The 20,038-nt window shown below is 35.5% G+C and overlaps 2 protein-coding genes across 4 annotated transcripts in view; one reads left to right on the top strand and one right to left on the bottom strand.

The window, feature by feature from the left end:
- The window catches only part of LOC135202186 (nucleolar protein dao-5-like), a 145,273-nt gene extending 142,019 nt beyond the window's left edge, over positions 1-3,254 (bottom strand). Inside the window, exon 1 of the mRNA XM_064231441.1 lies at positions 3,119-3,254. Coding sequence (XP_064087511.1) covers positions 3,119-3,254 — 136 coding nt within the window. The remainder of the gene's footprint in view (positions 1-3,118) is intronic.
- Positions 3,255-13,515: 10,261 nt separating this feature from the next.
- The window catches only part of LOC135202574 (stomatin-like protein 1), a 453,302-nt gene continuing 446,779 nt past the window's right edge, over positions 13,516-20,038 (top strand). For 2 of the 3 annotated variants that reach the window (XM_064232076.1, XM_064232073.1), the window contains exon 1: positions 13,516-13,590. The gene's annotated coding sequence lies outside the window, so the exon portion shown is untranslated. The remainder of the gene's footprint in view (positions 13,591-20,038) is intronic. The other variant, XM_064232075.1, reaches the window with a different exon arrangement.

Below are 20,038 nucleotides of genomic sequence, written 5' to 3'. Positions count from 1 at the left end.
AGAGACTTGTAAGTATTGTATTCCAGTTTGCGCATTGTATTTTTGAGGAAGCTGATGGTATTTTCCTCTGCCCCATATATTTTCAGGCATTCTATTAGCCATGTGTGTGGTATCATCGTCGAAGGCTTTCTTATAGTCTATCCATGCCATGCTTAGGTTGGTTTTCCTTCTCCTACTGTTCTTCATTACCATTTTGTCTATCAGGAGCTGGTCTTTTGTGCCCTACACTTCCTTCTGCAGCCTTTCTGTTGGTGGGGATGGTGTGTCTCCTCTAGGTAGTTGTATAGCCTTTCACTGATGATACCTGTTAGTAACTTCCACATTATTGGTAGGCAGGTGATAGGCCTGTAGTTACTGGCTATATTTCCCTTACTCTTGTCTTTTTGTACTAAGGATGTTCTTCCTGTGGTCATCCATTTGGGTGCTTGGTGATTGAGATACAATGCTGGAGTTGTTCTGCTATTCGTGGGTGTAGGGCCTTGAAGTTTTTGAGCCAGTATCCATGGACTTCATCGGGACCTGGGGCTTTCCAGTTTGGCATTTTCTTTAGTTGGTGTCTGACTGCGTCTGTCGTGATGTCTGTGAATCTTGTTTTATTCTTCTCCCTGTTTCTTCTTCCTTGACATCCTGGAGCCATGTTGCATGTTTGTTGTGTGATACCGGATTGCTCCATATGTTTTCCCAGAGTCTTCTTACTTGGTTCGGCTTCAGGAATTTCTGGGTGGTTGTCTTCCCCTCTATAGTTGGCTGTATAGTCTTTTTCTGGTTGGTTCCGAATAGTTTGTTCTGTTGGTATCCCTTATTCCTGCTTCATGTACCGTTGGATCTTGTGTGCTTTGGCCTTAAGCCTCTGTTTTACATCTTTTATTGTGTTGTTGTTTATTGTACCCCTCTCTTATTTGTACTTTGTATTCCTCGTTGAGTTACCTGGTTTCCCTTGTTTTCTTGCTTCTTAGCCTTTTTTCTGCCATCTCTTTCAGTTTACTCAAGTCAGATCTCATCACCATGATTTGCTTTTCCAGGCGCCTTTTCCAAGGAGGTTGCTGTTTTGGTTTCTGTTGGGTTGGTTGTGACGGTGGTGTTGGTGTTCGAATCCCCATCAGTTCTGCTACTAATCTGCTCCTGCATATGTCAAGTTATTTGTTTCTGTGATACTGGTGGTGTGTATTAGGCCCATTATTTCATTGACCTCACTTGTTTTCTCCCTTAATTTCTTGGTGTTGTAGGCTTTCATGGAGGGGACCTTCGTTCTCTCTGTATCTGGCTCCATCCATTGTCTAATCTTTTCTACCCATTCCGTCTCTCTGTTACTTCGTCGGTGTTTCTTCGTGTGTCGTTGTTTGATACCTCATCCTCCCTGTCGTCTTACTGTGGCATCGTCTCTCAGTTCGTCTTCGTGTAATTCGTTGTCGTGGGACATTTCCCCTTTCCAGTTCTTCTCTTTCTGTTGGGGAGAGCCAGTTCTTTTTCTTTATGTTCCTTACTTGGTCTGCCAGCCTCTGCTCTGTTTGGGGGGTGTTATTCCTCTCATTCCAGATGTTGACCAATCTTCTTCTATATCCTCTCTCCCGTCGGGTTGCTTCTGATATAGCATCTCCATATTTCCTTATTTTCTTCTCTTGTCCATTTCTTCCTTTTTGCCTCTGTAGCTCCAATCTCAGGCTGTTGATTACTGTCGTTGTGGTGATCAGTTGCTGGATGACGACTTCAAAGTACCTGACCGTCTTCCCCTACAATTGGGTTGAATACCTGGTTGCCGGACGAAGCTCCTCTGTTGCCAGAGCTTCCATTTACGTCGTTGTCGTTTATTCCTTCATTTCTTTCCATCATTGGTGAGTTTTGCTATTTAACCCATAGCTGGACCCTACCCTACCCCCATCAGGGATGGAGGTACTCATTTACAGCTGAGTAGACTGAGGAATATAATAATAATAATAATAATAATAATAATAATAATAATAATAATAATAATAATAATAATAATAATAATAATAATAATAATAATAATAATAATAATAATAATAATAATTATTATTATTATTATTATTATTATTACTATTATTCAGAAGATGATCCCTATTCATACGAAACAAGCCCACAGGGGCCAATGACTTGAAATTCAAGCTGCCAAGAATATAGTGTCCTTTAGAAAGAAGCAAGAGGAGGTAAAGGAAAATAGAGATCTCGCTTATTAAAAAATAGATTAATACATTGAAAAATTGTATTAAAATGCAAGAAGATTAGTATTAGGGTAGTAATGCATTGCATGTGAGCTTGAGCCTTTGAAGTGCCAATTGCAAGACATCTTCAGGGAGGCTGTTCCACAGTCCAACGGTGTATAACTGATTCACTTAAGGTAGATTCTCGGATGAGCCTTATTCTTACGAGTCGTTTGTTTGGTGGCCGCTGATTGGCTGGTACCGGGAGGTAGGCAGCTCCCAGCCAATCAGCGGCCGCCAAACTAACGTCTCGTAGGCATAGGGATCATCCAAGAATCTACCTTAAGTGAACCAGTTATAGAGTGAAGGACTTCTGGAACTTAGAAGTTCTACAGCGAGGCACACTCACTGCATATTGGCGCTGCTTTCCAGCGAATCTGGTTGATCTCGGCAGCAAAAAGGAATCAGGGATCAACTGACTATGTAAAATATCTCTGTTAAAATACAACTTATGAAAAAGTGACAACTAAGAGACCATCCGTCAATGGTCAAAGACATAACTGCTAATACTGGGAAAAGAAAACCTACCACTACGAACCCCTCTAGCCAAAAGAGATAAATCTCTAGCAGAAGCAGACATCCACACCGAACAGTATTCTAGTAAAAGAAGGACAAATGACCTGAAACACGTTGCACCGATTTTAACACTTATTAAAATATGAGGCCAGGCCTTTCGTACAATACCAAACTTTCGTGTGCATTTGATAAAACTTTCAGATGTTCATCAAAAAAAGTAATTTTTAGTCAAAACGTTTTACACCTAAAATCCTTAAAGCTCCAGACTCATTCAGCAGAATACCATCAACCTGGAGGGGAGGAGGGGGTGGAAAGTCTGTACGAGATCTGCTAATCAACAGTTTTCGTTTTACTGAAGTTCAGCCTCATACACCGCCGCCTACACCATTCACTAATCCGCTCCATGTCCCGACTGAGACTAAGGGTAGCTTCATTTCTCATAAGCGGAGACTTTACGACACCCACAAGTGTTGCATCATCGGGATACTGAACGATCTTGTTTTCCAGGCCAACAGCCATATCAAGTGTATACACTTAAAATAACAGTGGGCCAAGAACACTGTTCTGTGGGAACTCCAGACGCAATATTTCTTGGTTCGTTAAAGATCTTATCAAGAGCAACTCGCTGCTGTAAAAAAAATGTGGCTGTTTTGTACAGAAATTTAGGATTAATGTAACAGATTGTGGCGAAACACCGAATTTGTGAAGAATCGAAGTCTGCTTTGCGTGTGTAAAATATTTGAGAAAGAATTGTAGCCTATGGAAGCCTAGGTTGAAACGTGCAAAGGGACTGTTAGGCCAACTTTCCTTTATGGAGGTGAGGTAAGGATGTTGAATGTGAATGAATGAATAGATGACAAATTTGGAACTTTTACAATGAATTGTTGGCATAGTATATGAGGAATAAAAAGGACTGAACGAGAGAAATCTGGAGAAAAAAGAAAGGATGACCTAGAGAGTTCTGAATAAAAGGTGTGTGAGAGAGGTTAACTATTACAGAAAGGTTCATAATGCAATCAAAGCACACAAAGATATACGAGATAGAGATGAGTTACTGCAGTGTAAGAAAGTTTTATCATTACTGAAGAACCTTCTGGTAGGAAGTTTTCTACACACTGGGTTCTTCTATGGTAAAGAGCTTTAATTTATATATATATATATATATATATATATATATATATATATATATATAATGTGTGTGTTTGTGTTTGTACGTATGAATATATATATATATATATATATATATATATATATATATATATGTATATATATACGTATATATACATATATATATATATATATGTATATGTATGTATGTATGTATGTATGTAGTGTATGAGTATGTATGTATGTATGTATGTATGTATAGTATGTGTATATATGTGTAATGGAGAGAGAGAGAGAGAGAGAGAGAGACAGAGAGAGAGAGATGAAGATTTCAGGTACTGAAATTCAGCACAATAGTTCTTAGCTTGAATATTCTGGTTACAAACTTCAATTTTTTTTTACATAGAATATTTACTTCCCCAATTTGTAAATCGTACAACCAAAAACAACAATTGTACAAAATGTAGTAACACATTACAGCTTTATGTATATATATATATATATATATATATATATATATATATATATATATATATATATATATATATATATATACGGCTTCCATTCTGTAAGATTTACAACTTAAAACCATGATTTCTTTCATGCTATTTATGTTGGCGTAACCTACAATTCTTTGGTTTATCATTACAATAATACAATACAAAAGTAACACCAAAATATTTTCATTATCAATTTTTTCAAAATGCCAAGTCGCTTAATATGTGTAAACGTAGCCCTACTCCAAACGCCGAAAGAGATGTGACTTATCACTGGTCCCTTCGATCCCGGGTTTATTTACCTTCCCGCGTGGGACGGTGGGAGGGGCCGCGGCCGTTGGTTGATGATGTTGGCATACCGATCCCTTGACTTCACCTTTCTTTATAGTTACAAATAATCATGTCTCCTTTGGGTAAAATGAGAGCGGAGTTTTATCACATACGAATGCTTTCGCTTACCGATAGAATGTCTAATTAAATCCATCCTAATTTAAGGTACATCGTTGCTTCAAAATTGTTACAGACTTTCCTTGTTGTTTCGGGAGTAGTACGATAGCATATCCACGTACCCAAGGTATATATACCCAAGGTATATTATTCTATATACCTTGTATATACCCACCTTGCCACCGTACCTAGACCGTGAGTATAGTCATGATGAAAATAAAATAATTTGGTATTTTATGTTCAAACATTTCTTGCTTCTGTGAATACAGGATATGTTATCACATCTATCCTGAACGTTTCAACTATCGAACATGATTTCTTACACTATGATTATATCGCTGCAACAACATATGGGTAGTAGGTACCTTACAAATCAGCTGAAAAGATCTCCTTCGGTGATCAGATTCAATTAAACTTAGATGTTTTACGAATTAAAATTCCGTTAAATAAAAAGATAACTTCCTTTATATATCAGTGTTTACATTCTAGTTTTCAATAATCCCAATTTGTAAAAATACTGATAAGTCAAGCAATCGCAAATACGATAAACGTAATTTACCAGATTCAAAATTTCCTTTTGAATTGTGCAAACTGGTGTAGGATGATCAAGAAATACTATACAGCATATACACGAATAATAATAGGCAATGATTATTATCAATAATGAAAAGCCTGAAAAACATGAATGAATCTTGAATCGAATGAAGATTTGAGAGTCCGACATGATCGGTTTTAGGAAGAATTAGACGGTATGTTATCTCTTTCGTTACAGTCCAAGAACGAAATAATTTCGAACAAAATTGTTAACAACGCACACACACATATGTGTATGTACGTACGTATGCGTGCGTATGTATATATGTATTAGACAAACTAAAGCAGGTTTTAAAGATATCCTATAAATGTTTATTAATGCGTTGGCAAGCATAGCCCTATTGCAGTATTTTCTGGCACTTCTTATTTATTAAAGCCTGAATGAGACTAGGAGATGAAGCGTTCAGCAAACCGAAGCAGCAGCAGCCCTTCCGCAATATCCGTTGGAGTCTGCTGCATGACGTCATCATTTTATTGGTAATCTGTGTCCACATACTAGTTCCCCTAGTACGTGCAGTGATATTATGCAATTGTATTTCTTATCAGACGAGGAGAATAGCCGAGAAAATGCTTTACACAGAGAAACTAATCAATATTTGTACTTTACACGAAAATTTATCTTCGAAAGTGGTTTCTAGGTGAAGTTTTTAGTCAAGAACTTCGGGTCTTTACTCTCCCAGTATCCTTCTCTGAACGAGTCCGGCTCCCAGTTAATTATACATGAGCAATGAAAAGACAAGTGATCATTCATGCATACCCACAAGCATATTTACTCAGATATTTCACAGATTCAACGATTGCTCACTTTTAAAAATATAAAAGTCTGTACATGTAAATGTATGTATGTAGTATGTATGTCGGTATATATATATATATAATATATATATATATATATATATAGATATATAGGGTATACCTATATATATATATATATCCTATAGGCCGATAGGCCATGAGGCCCACCCTGCTTGAGGCGGGTGGCGAGCGAAGCAAGCTCAACGGTGGGGCGCTGTAAGTTCCACCGGGAAATCATCATTGCCTTTCCTGCCAGTAATGAATTTTGGTCATCTTAATCACGTGTGCAAAATGACCTCTCCTGACTCTGTACACTCGAGTATAAAAAGATTATGAAAAGCAATTTCAATAAATAGCATATGTTTTATTACCATAAATCTAAATATGTTAGTTTGCCTTCACTTATCAGGACTCTTCAAAAATAGATAGGAGGTAATTTTAGGGGTAACTGTAAACATAGCCTAAATTTCCAATAATATCACGTTTTTTACTTTGGTTTTACTGTAGTTTTCCGTGATGAAAAAAGATCAATCATAAATATCCACAATTTTGTTTTATTCCTGAAAAAAAAAAAACTTTTATTCCTTGAATATTTACTGAAATTAAAATTATTTAAGCCTGGGTCCTTTTTTTGAGACCCCCTAAAATGTGGAGGGCCCCCCTGGGCAGGTGCCCTCTTTGCCCCTCCCCTAAATCCGGCCCTATATATATATATATATATATATATATATATTATATATATATAAGATATATATATATATATATATATATGTGTGTGTGTGTGTGTGTGTGTGTGTGTGTGTGTAATTATGCACGAATAAACGACCATCAAATACTAAACATCTGAATCCTGCAAATTTCCAATAATGGGGACTAGGGAAACTTCAAAACAAGAGTAACGATCGATATAGAATGATAATTATATATAATTCAAAGAAAGCTGAGTCATATGTACAGTACAACCACACATGTAGACGTAGTCATAGTCTGAACAACGCTGCTTACGCCATTATGGGGAACGAAGGCAACTGCCGTTGTCACCCCCTGATCAGTTCTGCTAGAGCTAGACATTAATCACTGCTTCCATAAGGAGGAACAAGTTTGCAGTCACATGGCGTAAAATTAGTTCCTGACCTAAATGAGTCTTGGAAAAACCATCTGGACAGACTTTTGAACGTACACGTTGATGTAATCGGAACCAAATCGATGGAAGAGCAAATCAGTTAATGACATCGTGATGCATAACGAGAGAAGACGCATAGGACATCATTGCTTTCCAAGCCTTGATTGTGCGTTCATATTCACTCTTTAATTACAAGAATTGACGTACCTCTTCCATAACGTCAAGTGATCCCAAACTATGCGTAATTTCCGATTAAACTGGATGTTAGGTAAGAAATAAACGAAATAACAAAGAGCACAAAAGATATTGATCATGTGTATATAAACTACATAGAATTTAATAATAAAATAATATTATTGCCTCCAAAAATAATAATTAAAGACACAGAAACTCGAGTGGTTTATCTGAGCACTTGTGTAAAAAATATGAAGCCAAAAAATAAAATATTATCTGTACGAATTTACCGTCAGTTGCTTTTAAAATATTCTATTTAACAAAAACTGACATTTCTTACTTAAATTAAATGGTACAAAGACGATAAAAAATTAAAAGCTATTGAATAATTACCAGCGCATCCACTTCTCGTTCTGCAATAGCCAATATATGCTGCATACTTTCAAAACAGTGTTTACATAGTAATGACTATAATCTACGTTCGCCTACGTAGAAACAAGATCCAGGGACTTTACAGTGAGAATTTATTAAGACCTATTGTTTAGATAGGCGTTACTTTATAATTACGCGTAGACCGATATGGTTACAGCCAAGGTCTAGCTACCCCATGGGCTTCCCAAACACGACCAGCTATACAAAACCAATGTATCGATTCACTTTACGCTGAGGTGATGAGAGGCACCTACTGCACTGTGCCCTTGAAAGGAGACAGTTTAAATAATCCAGAGAACACTGAAGATGGTAGAAAGTTCCACAATTCCAAAATAAAATTGTCTAGAAGATTAATCAAACTAGCTGGTCCTCGAGTTTGTGACTCCGTATGTATCTGTTGAACTATAGTTAAAAATGTCTACTGAACAGCACTCAAACAACATACGATACTGATACTTAAACTTTTCAAAAAGCCTTTACGAGTGCTTGGCCCTGTCCAGGATATTAAGTCTTGAGAATAAGGTTTGATTGATTTATGGATTTTAGGCAGAGACGTCAAGCATGGGACAAGTATGGCCATTAAGCACTCTTGAGAATAAGGCCTCATCTGGTACTTTAAGTTAACGACGAGCTCTAACTTGAGTGGCTCACGAAACGCCAGGGGCCAAATAGGAGACACCAGCCTCACCGCGCCCAATACCATTTACAACACTGACATGGATTTTAGGTTAATGTCAGCAAAGTTATAGTTTGATACCAACTCTTATTGTGGTAAGCCAAGAAAATATATCCAACGTCTTTAAAAATCAATTGTCACCAGTTTTAATTCCGACATTTTCTTTTTATAGTTTTAACAAGAAACTTGGGTATTGAGGCCAAACCTTTATCGTAACCGTTATGATGGCTAACCCAAAAATGTCACAGGAACACCTCAAGTGCACATCTGATTTTACATAAAAGGGAAACATAGTCAATATGACTTTTTTCTGAATGTTAAGCAACGTGACTTGCGTTGTTTTTATTGAACATTTAAAATACTACAAACCTGTGAATTCATCTTATTGAAACGATGACCAACAATTCATTGGAATGAATGAATGAATATTGTATTTTGGCCAAAGGCCAAGTACTGGGACCTATGAGGTCATTCAGTGCTGAAATGGAAATTGAGAGTAAAAGGTTTGAAAGTTGTAACAGCAGGAAAACCTCAAGGCAGTTGCACTAAGACACAATTGTTAGGAGAGGGGGTGGGCAGTAAGACGGAAGAAAAACAATATGAACGGAGGTACAGTAAAAAGAATGAAAGCAGTTGCAGCTAGGGGCCGAAGGGACGCTGCAAAGAACATTAAGTAATGCCTACATTGCACCGAATGAGGTGCACTGACGGCACTAACCCCCTACGGAGTTTACAAGAGCTTACGCAGCTCTGCCATAAGATCATGATGAAGACTAATAATGTTCCCACACTTATGTACAAATGCTAAAAAACTAAAATCTTATACGAGACAAAAAAAAAAAAAAATAAAATAAAATAACAATGCTTGAGAAATTTTGATGAGGTATACATAAACCCCACATAGAACTAATAATAAAACAAATATTAGTCTTAAAAACGGCAATTTAAAAACAGGATCTCGTGAGTGGTTTATCAGAGCACTAGTGGCTGAAAAGTAAGGAGCTAAAAATAATGTTTGTATAAATTTATCGTGACCTGCTTATGAAAATTCACTGTAAACATTTTAACCCCCTTCACAAAAATGACATGAGATTTACTCATTCATGTGGTTATATATATATATATATATATATATATATATATATATATATATATATATATATATATATATATTTGATTTTAAATCAGGAAGAAATAAAAAGCAGGATGATTATACAAACAAAGTTACAGCCACGAAGGAAAATTGAAACACTGGAGATGCTAAGTAAGAATATATTTCGTCGTATTACAAAGGTATGGTCACAGCAACTAAACATATACAGAAGCAACAAGCAAGGGCCTATATGAATGATGGGTGCAAGTCATTAGCGAACACAAAAAGGTCGGGAGGTCAGAAGACAGTCAATTGATCAAAATCGAAATCTACTGTTCCTTCTGGAACATAATGTTTTATGACTGGGTCAAAAAGAAAATAATCCGTGACTTACATTAAAATGATTCACTTGTTTGAATCTGTTTTGATTCAGTTAACCTGGGTGAATAATTTTAATGTAAGTTAGGGATTATTTACTTTTGGCCGAGTCATACAATATATGTTCCAGAAGGAACTGAATGGTAGGATAAAGAGGATTACCAATAAGTAGATTTAGATTTTAATCTGTCGACCGTTCTGTGACCTTCCGACCTTATTGTATTCCCTTATATAGGTCCTTGCTTCTGTATGTTTTTAGTTGCTGTGGACCGTGTCTTGGTAATAAGATGAAAGTATTTGAGCACCTCCAGTGTTTCAATTTTTCTTCTTGGCTGTAACTTTGTTCACACACACACACACACACACACACACACACACACACACACACACACATATATATATATATATATATATATATATATATATATATATATATATATACATATACATACATACACACACACATATATATATAAATATAATATATATAATATATATAATATATATACGTACATACATACACACACACACACACACACATATATATATATATATATATATATATATATATATATATATATATATATATATATATATATATAAATGGCGTCGTGAGGGTTGCTGGCGCTCGAGGGCAAAGTCTTTTATGGCGTCCCCAAAGGGAGGGTGGGAGGGCTATTTTCATTTGATTGTTCTAATCTTGGCAGGAAATGTTTGCATTCATTATTTTAGATATATTGTGTTGAAAACAAAATATTCTAATTGGCATAATAACATTCTGGAATGATAAAACACAAGCCGAATTTGCAAACTGAAATGGTTTATTTTACATATCAATAGATATAATGTAATTAATTAATTATTAGCCATAATAAATAAATTCCAAAATGCTGATAAGATAACTAAAATGTTGATTATAGTATAGCATCACAGTAACCAGTAACTCTTAATAACAAAAGACAAATGGCAAATTAAATAAATTTGACTAAAAAAGGAGTTAAACATTAGGGAATACAGGGGGCTAAAAATTCATGAAAATGTACTATTTGTTGCCAGCATAGAAATTAATACTAGAAAAAAATAGATTTTGTGGTAAAGACTGAATAGTTATAATGCCTGAAAAGAAAACTGATAAGAACAAAGATGAATTAGTTCACTAAATATAAACTTTTCTTTAAAGAATGTTTAACATGCGTCAAAATAATGAAAACAAAATGATTAAAGTGATGGATGCTTAGGATCAACCATACGCAAGGAAATAAAACGGCATAAAGGAGGTACTGAATAATGATATTGATAACAGAAAACCTAAACAAAGAAAAGGATTGACAATGAATTGTAGGACATTAAGTATTGATGCATGTTACTATGTGTTTACAGTTTTTTCTTTCTAGCTTTTACAGCAGCAGATTTGTATGTCACGTCATCAAAGTTTATTTCGTTTGCGATCTCTTGCTCTACACTTAGTAGAGTTAAAGCTGACAATCTAATCTCTCTTGCCCCATTGATGTTCGCAGATGCGAAGAGATAGTAAGTTTCAACGTACTAAATGATCGCGCACAACTAGCAATTGATACTGCAATGGTCAGAAGTATCTGAAGGGCAACTCAAAGGTTTGGGGAAACACTTTCATCCCCAAATATGAAAATGCAGATGCAGAAATAATAATTGTAGTCCGCAGTTCGTTATGCACAAAAAATGCTCACGAAAGAAAACGAAACACTACATTGATAGGGGTAACTATCTAATATCTTTGCACTGACAGTCACTGAACCACTTATTTCATAAGTCCGTAAAAAAATTTGATAGTATAGTAATTAACACATAATGATTACATTTATATATAATGAACATTAAAGGAAGTCAATCTTCATCAAATATAAAATATGTACTGAAAACTCATAAAAACTTAAAGATTCTAAGTTGCTGGTTTCATCACCCCATTTCCCCCAAAATAGATGTCTTCCTAACTTCAATTTGGCGCCCCCTCAATGCTGCGCCCGGGGACCTGTGTCCCCCCTCACGACGCCTCTGTATACATACATACATACATATACATACATATACACACACACATACACACACACACACACACACACACACACACACATATATATATATATATATATATATATATACTATATATATATATATATATATATATATAACGATTGGGTCTTCCGTCTAAACACGCAATCCTCGTCCACACAACTGTTCATACATAGCATAATTGCTTGTTTATTTGCTCTCCACGTTCGCTTTAGGTAACTTTCGTATGATTTTTTCTCCTGTCTTTTTATTAACATTTTAGCTTTAACTTGGTAACTGTTCCTTCCAAGTTCTTGTTTTAATTTTTGTATTTGTAAATGCAAAAGATATTTTTCATATTTTTTATTTGCATAAGTGATATTTTGGTATTCATAGTCTATAATTTTCCAGCCTTGAGGATGCATCTTGCGATGTGAAACGTTGGCATAATAAATTTGATACTTGTGAAAGACATGGCTTTACCTCTTCAACACACATATATATATATATATATATATATATATATATATATATATATATATATATATATATAATGTGTGTGTGTGTGTTTTCTGCATTCGAAGTCTACTGGGTAACCTTGTTGTGGTATGGAGTATGGACATTAGGCTTTATTATCTAACTTTGAATTTATACCCATATCAAAATCCATAGAATCACACGAAACATTGTTAGAGGCACAGCACCACCTTTTTGCATGGAAGACAAGTTTGTAAACGAAATCATAAAAATAGCAAACTAATTTGAACAAAGAAAGGAATTACCAGTAACTCTTTCCCTCTAAAATATTATGTCCGGATATGGAGATAATAAATAAGCCACCTCCCGCAAAGTGAACGTAATAGGACTCTTAAAGTCAAAAATAGCATCCATTCTCTAAGAACTTAACATGAAGATTTAAGAAGCTCAAGCGAGCGATAAAGCACGATGCGGCATTTTAATAAAGTGCCTTTTAAAGGACACCTTTACCTGCATTGTGTCCGATTCCCCTACAATCTCGATAACAAAATGATCAATTTGATTAATCGTCGGAATTACTGTGTGCTGCACACAATTCTAAAACTTACAATATACATTAATTGTATCATATGATGAATCTGAACGTCATCCATATTAGAAACAATATATTAATATTTCTTAAATAGAACCTGTGCAAAGGTTGAAATTCAATGTTATTGTTGAGAGGACGAAGATTCAAAGCATAGGGCAGCCATAAGGTAAATCAATAGCTTTAAGATCTGGATAAAAGTATTTTTATTCCAATTACCGCATTTACACTTTATGTATTTTTACCAGAATATATTGCATAATTATAAAGGTCTTATGGAAATGATTTATTGTTTCAGAAAATCAATATTTAATTATTAAATATATGACAAACTCTGCTTTGAACCAAACGCTGCCTTATAGAAATGTCAGTTATGCTGCAGACGACACACTAAGAGGACGTAGCTAGGGAAGAGAACGCATTAAGCATCAGTGATTGTTTGCAGGTAAGCGGTTTCATTAATCGTCTTCTGTCTCAAGAAAATAACTTTGTAAATTATTAAAGTAAGCCTATCTGATGACTGCATATGATGTAAACAATTGGCTCATCGCGTACCTTAGTGTTCTTGAACTACCATTTTGCTGAGGAACTCTGCAGTCCCCCTGTTAGGCCTATGAAAGAATAGTTAACGGCTGAACATGTCCGAGGTTACGCCAAGTGTGCTATACAAAGACAGCATTTGTTTAGTTTTCTCTTATTTAAAGGCAGGACTGCCAAATGAATATTAAATCAGCTGTTTAAACTAGCCATTGGCAACTCAAAGTGAAAATTTAGGTAAGATAAGGACAAGCACTTATGCGTTTCGAAGAAAGTGCCCGAGGAAAGTGCCCCGGTCCGTTGTAGCCAAAGGTTATCACTAATCTATGTTATAAGCAGAGCTAGTTAGGCTACGTCTCATATCTGAAAGACATTACCGATCCAGTAATGCAATCAGCATAATCAATCTGAACGTATTACATTACTTGTCTAACACTACCCGATAATTATTATTATTCTCTCATGCGTAATACCTATCTTTTTCAAAAAACCTTTTTACAGCGTTTTTTGGTAATTGCTCCTGAACGGATAAAAACAGCTGATATCGTTTATTAAAGAACAGAACTGCCATCTACCGGAGAACACAGAATTACTGTGAAGGGGCGCCCAAGAAACTCCTATTCAAAACCAGGAAAAAAAACAAGCTTTCATTTATGGCTATTAAAGCCTGCTTCGTGAACTTTCTTTATATGGTACCTTACATGAGAAAACAGAAAATGGAAAAGCATAAAACATTCAAAATAATAATACACAGTCGCGATATTTATTCATTTCACGTGCGGAAGTCAAGAAGCAGATCTATCGAACAGAATCTACACATGAATCTTATGCAGTCTCAGTCTCAGATCTTTCCTTAAACACTGATAGTGTTGGGCAGAGGAGACGTTACGAGACGCCTGAAAATGTGGATTCATAAGAATTAAGTGATAACCGTTTTAACAGTTAAATTTTGATATTACCTTTTTTTTTTTTTGGCTATTGTGTATTGGTCTCGAACCGTTGCAAATAAGCTTTTACACAGCCATATACAATATATATATATATATATATATATATATATATATATATATATATATATATATGTGTGTGTGTGTGTGTGTGTGTGTGTGTGTGTGTTGTGTTTTTAAGACACACTATCAGAGAACCTGAAACTACTTATATTATCATTCTTGGACACGTCCTTTCATCCATCTAATCCTATTACATTATGATTAATACCTACATAACGATATACCATTTTATGTTGTACGTGTCAAACCTGGGTAATTTTCATGTGGCTGAAAAACATAAATTGTTCTCATATAGCTAAAGCAATCATACTATATATCCATTCATATGAAAATCTAGTCAATTCCGTTTGCTTAAGCGATGACTTCACTTGTTGATGAACATTTTACGTACTGTTTGTTTGGGACGTAACTATAAGCGCAAAGACTACTTGGAATTCAACTAATAAGGTATTAATATTGAACTAAATATGAAGCAATACGAGAATATACAGTACGATAAGTTGCACGCTGAGCGTCGGCAGCGGGAGGGTTAGGCATGGCGTATTTTCTCGCTACTCTTCGGGTTCAAGCAAGACCACCGGTGGTCTTGGTTCAAGTTTTGACATAAACCTTTATTGCAATCAGCGTTGCAGCTTAGTTTTAACCGACTGTCTTTTTATGTCCTGTGAGTTGTCGTTTTATTTTTTTTTAGCACGTTATTACTTTTCCATGTAATGGAATGTCATACATCCTTGAAGTTTCGTAGTAAGATAACATAACTGAAAGACTGGTAAAAAAAAAAAAGATCTTGGTTAATGCGGTTAGCGATCATTATTTAAAGATGAGCTTACGTCCTGTTCATCCGTTTTCATGAGGCAATGCTACATCTCTTTATCAATATTATGCTGCGTGAGTACGTGACTAAATTAACTGTCGATTATAATATATATATATATATATATATATATATATATATATATATGTATATATATATATATATATATATATATATATATATATATATATATGTGTGTGTGTGTGTGTGTGTGTGTGTGTGTGTATGTGTGTGTGAATGTCTTTTACTGTAATACTACAGTGTAATATGAAAATAAAAGGCCCATAAAACACTATTTTAACGTTGCAACCATATATTTCGAGCACTTCCTTCTGTGGTCCTGATCACTGACTGGTAAAGTATGGACACAGGATGTCTAACAAGAGTATATATACAGGTGTGGCAGTAAGTCTCTGTTGGTGACCCAGGAAGGGTGGAAATTAAATTATTCCCTGGTGATTTTTGGCCTCGTATGGGCGCAAGGGCTGGTGACCCGTCCAGTGGTCTTGAAGGAGCGGCCTATAAGGATTAGTTCGTCGATGTCATCCGATTTCCAGTGTCCTGACAAGCTCATAATGTTGGTTTGATTGATGATAGCGGATGTCAGCATCTTCCTTTTGTATGGACAGCTACTTTTGAAAACCAACTCCGCCCCACTCCAGTCAATAGTATGGCCTTTGTCTCAAATATGTAGGAAAATCCCCGAGTTCTCTGATGGATATCGCACTGATCTTTTGTGCTCTGCTAATCTTTGCGAGATGTTTCTAACGGTTTCCCCAACGTAAATCTCATTACAATTGCTACACGGTATCTTGTAAACTCCGGCTCCTTCTCCTCTTTTATTTAGGTATACGTTAATGAGCGAACTCCCGATGGATTTGGGATAATGGAAGATGAAATGATTATAGACGTGCGGTGTTCTGTGGCTTTTTGGATGTTTTCATCGTACGGAAATTTGATTTTATTGTCGACGTTTATTTGTCTATTGTGAGTCGGACCTCTATAGCATATTGTATTCGCTTTATTTATAGCCTTCTCAATAATGTTTGGTGGGTAAAACAGTTGCATTAGGTGTTGGCGGATCGTGTTGAATTCTTGATCTACGTACCCATTTGAACATATTCTAAGCCCCCTGAGGAATAAGTTGCACGACCATGATCTTTACGGATACATCGTGGTAACTTGAGAAATGAATATATGAAACAGCTAAAGTAGGTTTTCTGTGAACGCATATCTATTCTGTTCTCTTATGATTATTACGTCTAGGAACGGCAATTTCCCGTCCTGTTCTCATTCTGTTTTAAATTTTACAGTCGGAACTAGCGAATTTAGTTGATTAAAAATTTCATTGAAATCTCCCCAGCTATCATCCCAGTAAGTAAAAATGTCATTTACGTATCTAAGCCAGACCATATTGTGGGGTTTGATAGAGGTCAAAATTTCAGTTTCGAAATATCCCATGTATAGGTTTGCTAGAAGGGCGGATAGGAGACTGACTGCCCATGCTACAACCAAATTTTTGTTTATAAAAATTACCATCGAAAGAGAACACGTTGTTAGTTACACAGAGGTTGATTAATTTTATTTATTGTTTTGTCTATACCAAGGGGAAATTGTTCTTCATATGGTTGTAACTTCCTCTTTGGAAAGGACAACACGTCGGCGATTGGGACTTTGGTAAATAATGATTTGACGCCAAGGCTGAGCAATCTGATGTTATTTGCTGGGATACTTAAGCTGTTAAATTTTTGTATAAAATCCTCTGTTTGTTTAACGTGGGAGGATGAGAATGTTCCTAGAAAGGGTGATAACAGCTCTGCAAGCCATTTGGATATTTTATACATGAAAGCCCCTGCTAGATATTATGGGGCGCAGAGAAATCCCATCTTTATGTGTTTTTGGGAGGCCATAAAAATTGGGGAGAGAGGGGTTGATTATCTTGAATGACTCTAGTAATTTTATACAAAAATTTAAGAGTTTAAATATCCCAATAAATAACATCAAATTGCTCAGCCTTAACGTCGAATCATTATTTACCAAAGTCCCGATTGCCGACGTGTTGTCCATTCTAAAGAGGAAGTTACAACCATATGAAGAACATTCGCCTCTTGGTATTAACAAAACAATAAATAATAAGATCATGGCGGGTGCAACTTATTCCTTAGGGGGCTTAGAATATGTTCAAATGGGTACGTAGATCAAGAATTCAACACGATCCGCCAACACCTAATGCAACTGTTTTACCCACCATGCATTATTGAAAAGGCTATAAATAAAGCGAATACAATATGCTATAGAGGTCCGATTCACAATAGACAAATAGACGTCGACAATAAAATCAAATTTCAGTACGATGAAAACATCCAAAAAGCCACAGAACACCGCACGTCTAATCCTTTCATTTTCCATTATCCCAAATCCATCGGGAGTTCGCTCATTAACGTATACCTAAATAAAAGAGGAGAAGAAGCCGGAGTTTACAAGATACCGTGTAGCAATTGTAATGAGATTTACGTTGGGGAAACCGGTAGATCCATCTCGCAAAGATTAGCAGAGCACAAAAGATCAGTGCGATATGCATCAGAGAACTCTGGAATTTTCCTTCATATTAGGGACAAAGGACATACTATGGACTGGAGTGGGGCGGAGCTGATTTTCAAAAGTAGCTGTCCGTACAAAAGGAAGATGCTGCAATCTGCTATCATCAATCAAACTAACAATATGAACCTGTCAGGAGGACACTGGAAATCGGATGACATCGACGACCTAATCCTTAGGCAACTCCTCAAGCAGGTGTCCAAGAACATCCGAACACCAGACGAGTCCCCGGCCTTGCGCCATACGGGAGTTAATGAATGAGGCCAAAAATCACCAGGGAATAATTTAATTTCCACCCTTCCTGGGTCACCAACAGAGACTTATTGCCACACCTGTATATATGCTCTTGTAAGACATCCTGTGTCCATACTTTACCAGTCAGTAATCAGGAGCACAGAAGGAAGTGCTCGAAATATATGGTTGCAACGTTAAAATAGTGTTTTATGGGCCTTTTATCTGCATATATATATATATATATTATATATATATATATATATATCTATATATATATATATATATATATATAAAAAATAAAGGTATATGCCACGAGGGAAAATAAACAACGGAGTATCCGCGAGATCTTTCGACATTCAAATTCAAACGCCCTTTACTTAGAAGATGAACTGACTTACATGAAGAAATGACAATACACGAAAGGTTGTATAACTGACAGATAGGGATTATAAAGAGATTAGTACCTAGAATCCGACACACCAGGAAGATGAGTAACCTTTCCAAACAAGCAAAAACATGGGTACAATTAAAAGTTTAACACAATCTGCTCAGACACAAGGACAAGACAATTAAAGGATTATTATAGGTGACAGCTATTCAGAACTTTAGTAAACAAAAACATATTCACAATACATATTCACAATACATATTAAACATACATATACAACGAAGATATCTCTAAGGCAACTAATTTTTATTTAAGTCTCTAATTATATCCTTGAGGTCATTCTTAAACATGATACAAATACAAGGGTCTAAATGAAACAGGCCACAACTAATATTGAAATTACAAAGAGAAGTAAGTTGTATTAAAGCAGATTCTAAAAGATTTCATGATAAGACATCTTTTGACCTTGCAATTACTGAACTACCAATCCAATTTATTCGGTGGTTGTTTTCACTTAAATGAATGAATATTGGATTAGATGTTTGCCCAGTTTTTACAGGATATTTATGCTGGCTTAACCTTACTTCTAAGCCCTTGCTCGACTGTCCGAGATAAAATGAGGGACAATCCATACATGGAATTTTATATATTATATTGTTGCTTTCTCTGGGGCCATTTTTTATTAACATTCCTTTTAGTGTGTTATTATTGGAAAAAACAAGGTTGACCTTAAAGGCTTTTAGCAATGATTTAATGGTTTCAAATCCGTTAAAATAAGGCAAACTGAGAATGTTCTTAGAATTTTCTTTCTCCGTGTTACTTACACTATAAAATTTTTTGTGGGCTTTATTATAACAAATATCTAATATATGTGAAGGATAACATAAATCTTTCCCTATTTTTCTTATGCATTCAATTTCTTGATCCAAATATTGGGGACTGACAATGCGCAATGCTCGTAAAAACATAGAAGTAAAAATTGATATTTTTATGTTAAGATGGTGGCCTGAATAGAAATGAACATAAGTTAAGTAAAGTTAATCATGTTGACATGATTAAAGGTATTGTTTACGGAGCTGCCAACGTTAAGCATGAAAGTAACTTCCCTGCTCGCTATAAGAAAAGTTTGACCGATCTTAAAAAGGACAATACTATCCACATTACAAAAGCTGATAATTCAAATAGTATAGTAATTTTAGATAAAGCTGACTACATATCACGTATGCAAGCCCTACTGGATGATGATGTGACTTATAAAAAACAACAAAAAAATCCCCTTGATCAAGTCATAAAAAAACTTCAATAGCACAGT

Source organism: Macrobrachium nipponense, chromosome 30, assembly GCF_015104395.2.
Source record: "Macrobrachium nipponense isolate FS-2020 chromosome 30, ASM1510439v2, whole genome shotgun sequence".
Taxonomy (NCBI): domain Eukaryota; kingdom Metazoa; phylum Arthropoda; class Malacostraca; order Decapoda; family Palaemonidae; genus Macrobrachium; species Macrobrachium nipponense.
Note: the sequence above shows the minus strand (reverse complement) of the source record. Positions and strands in the feature narration are given on the sequence as shown.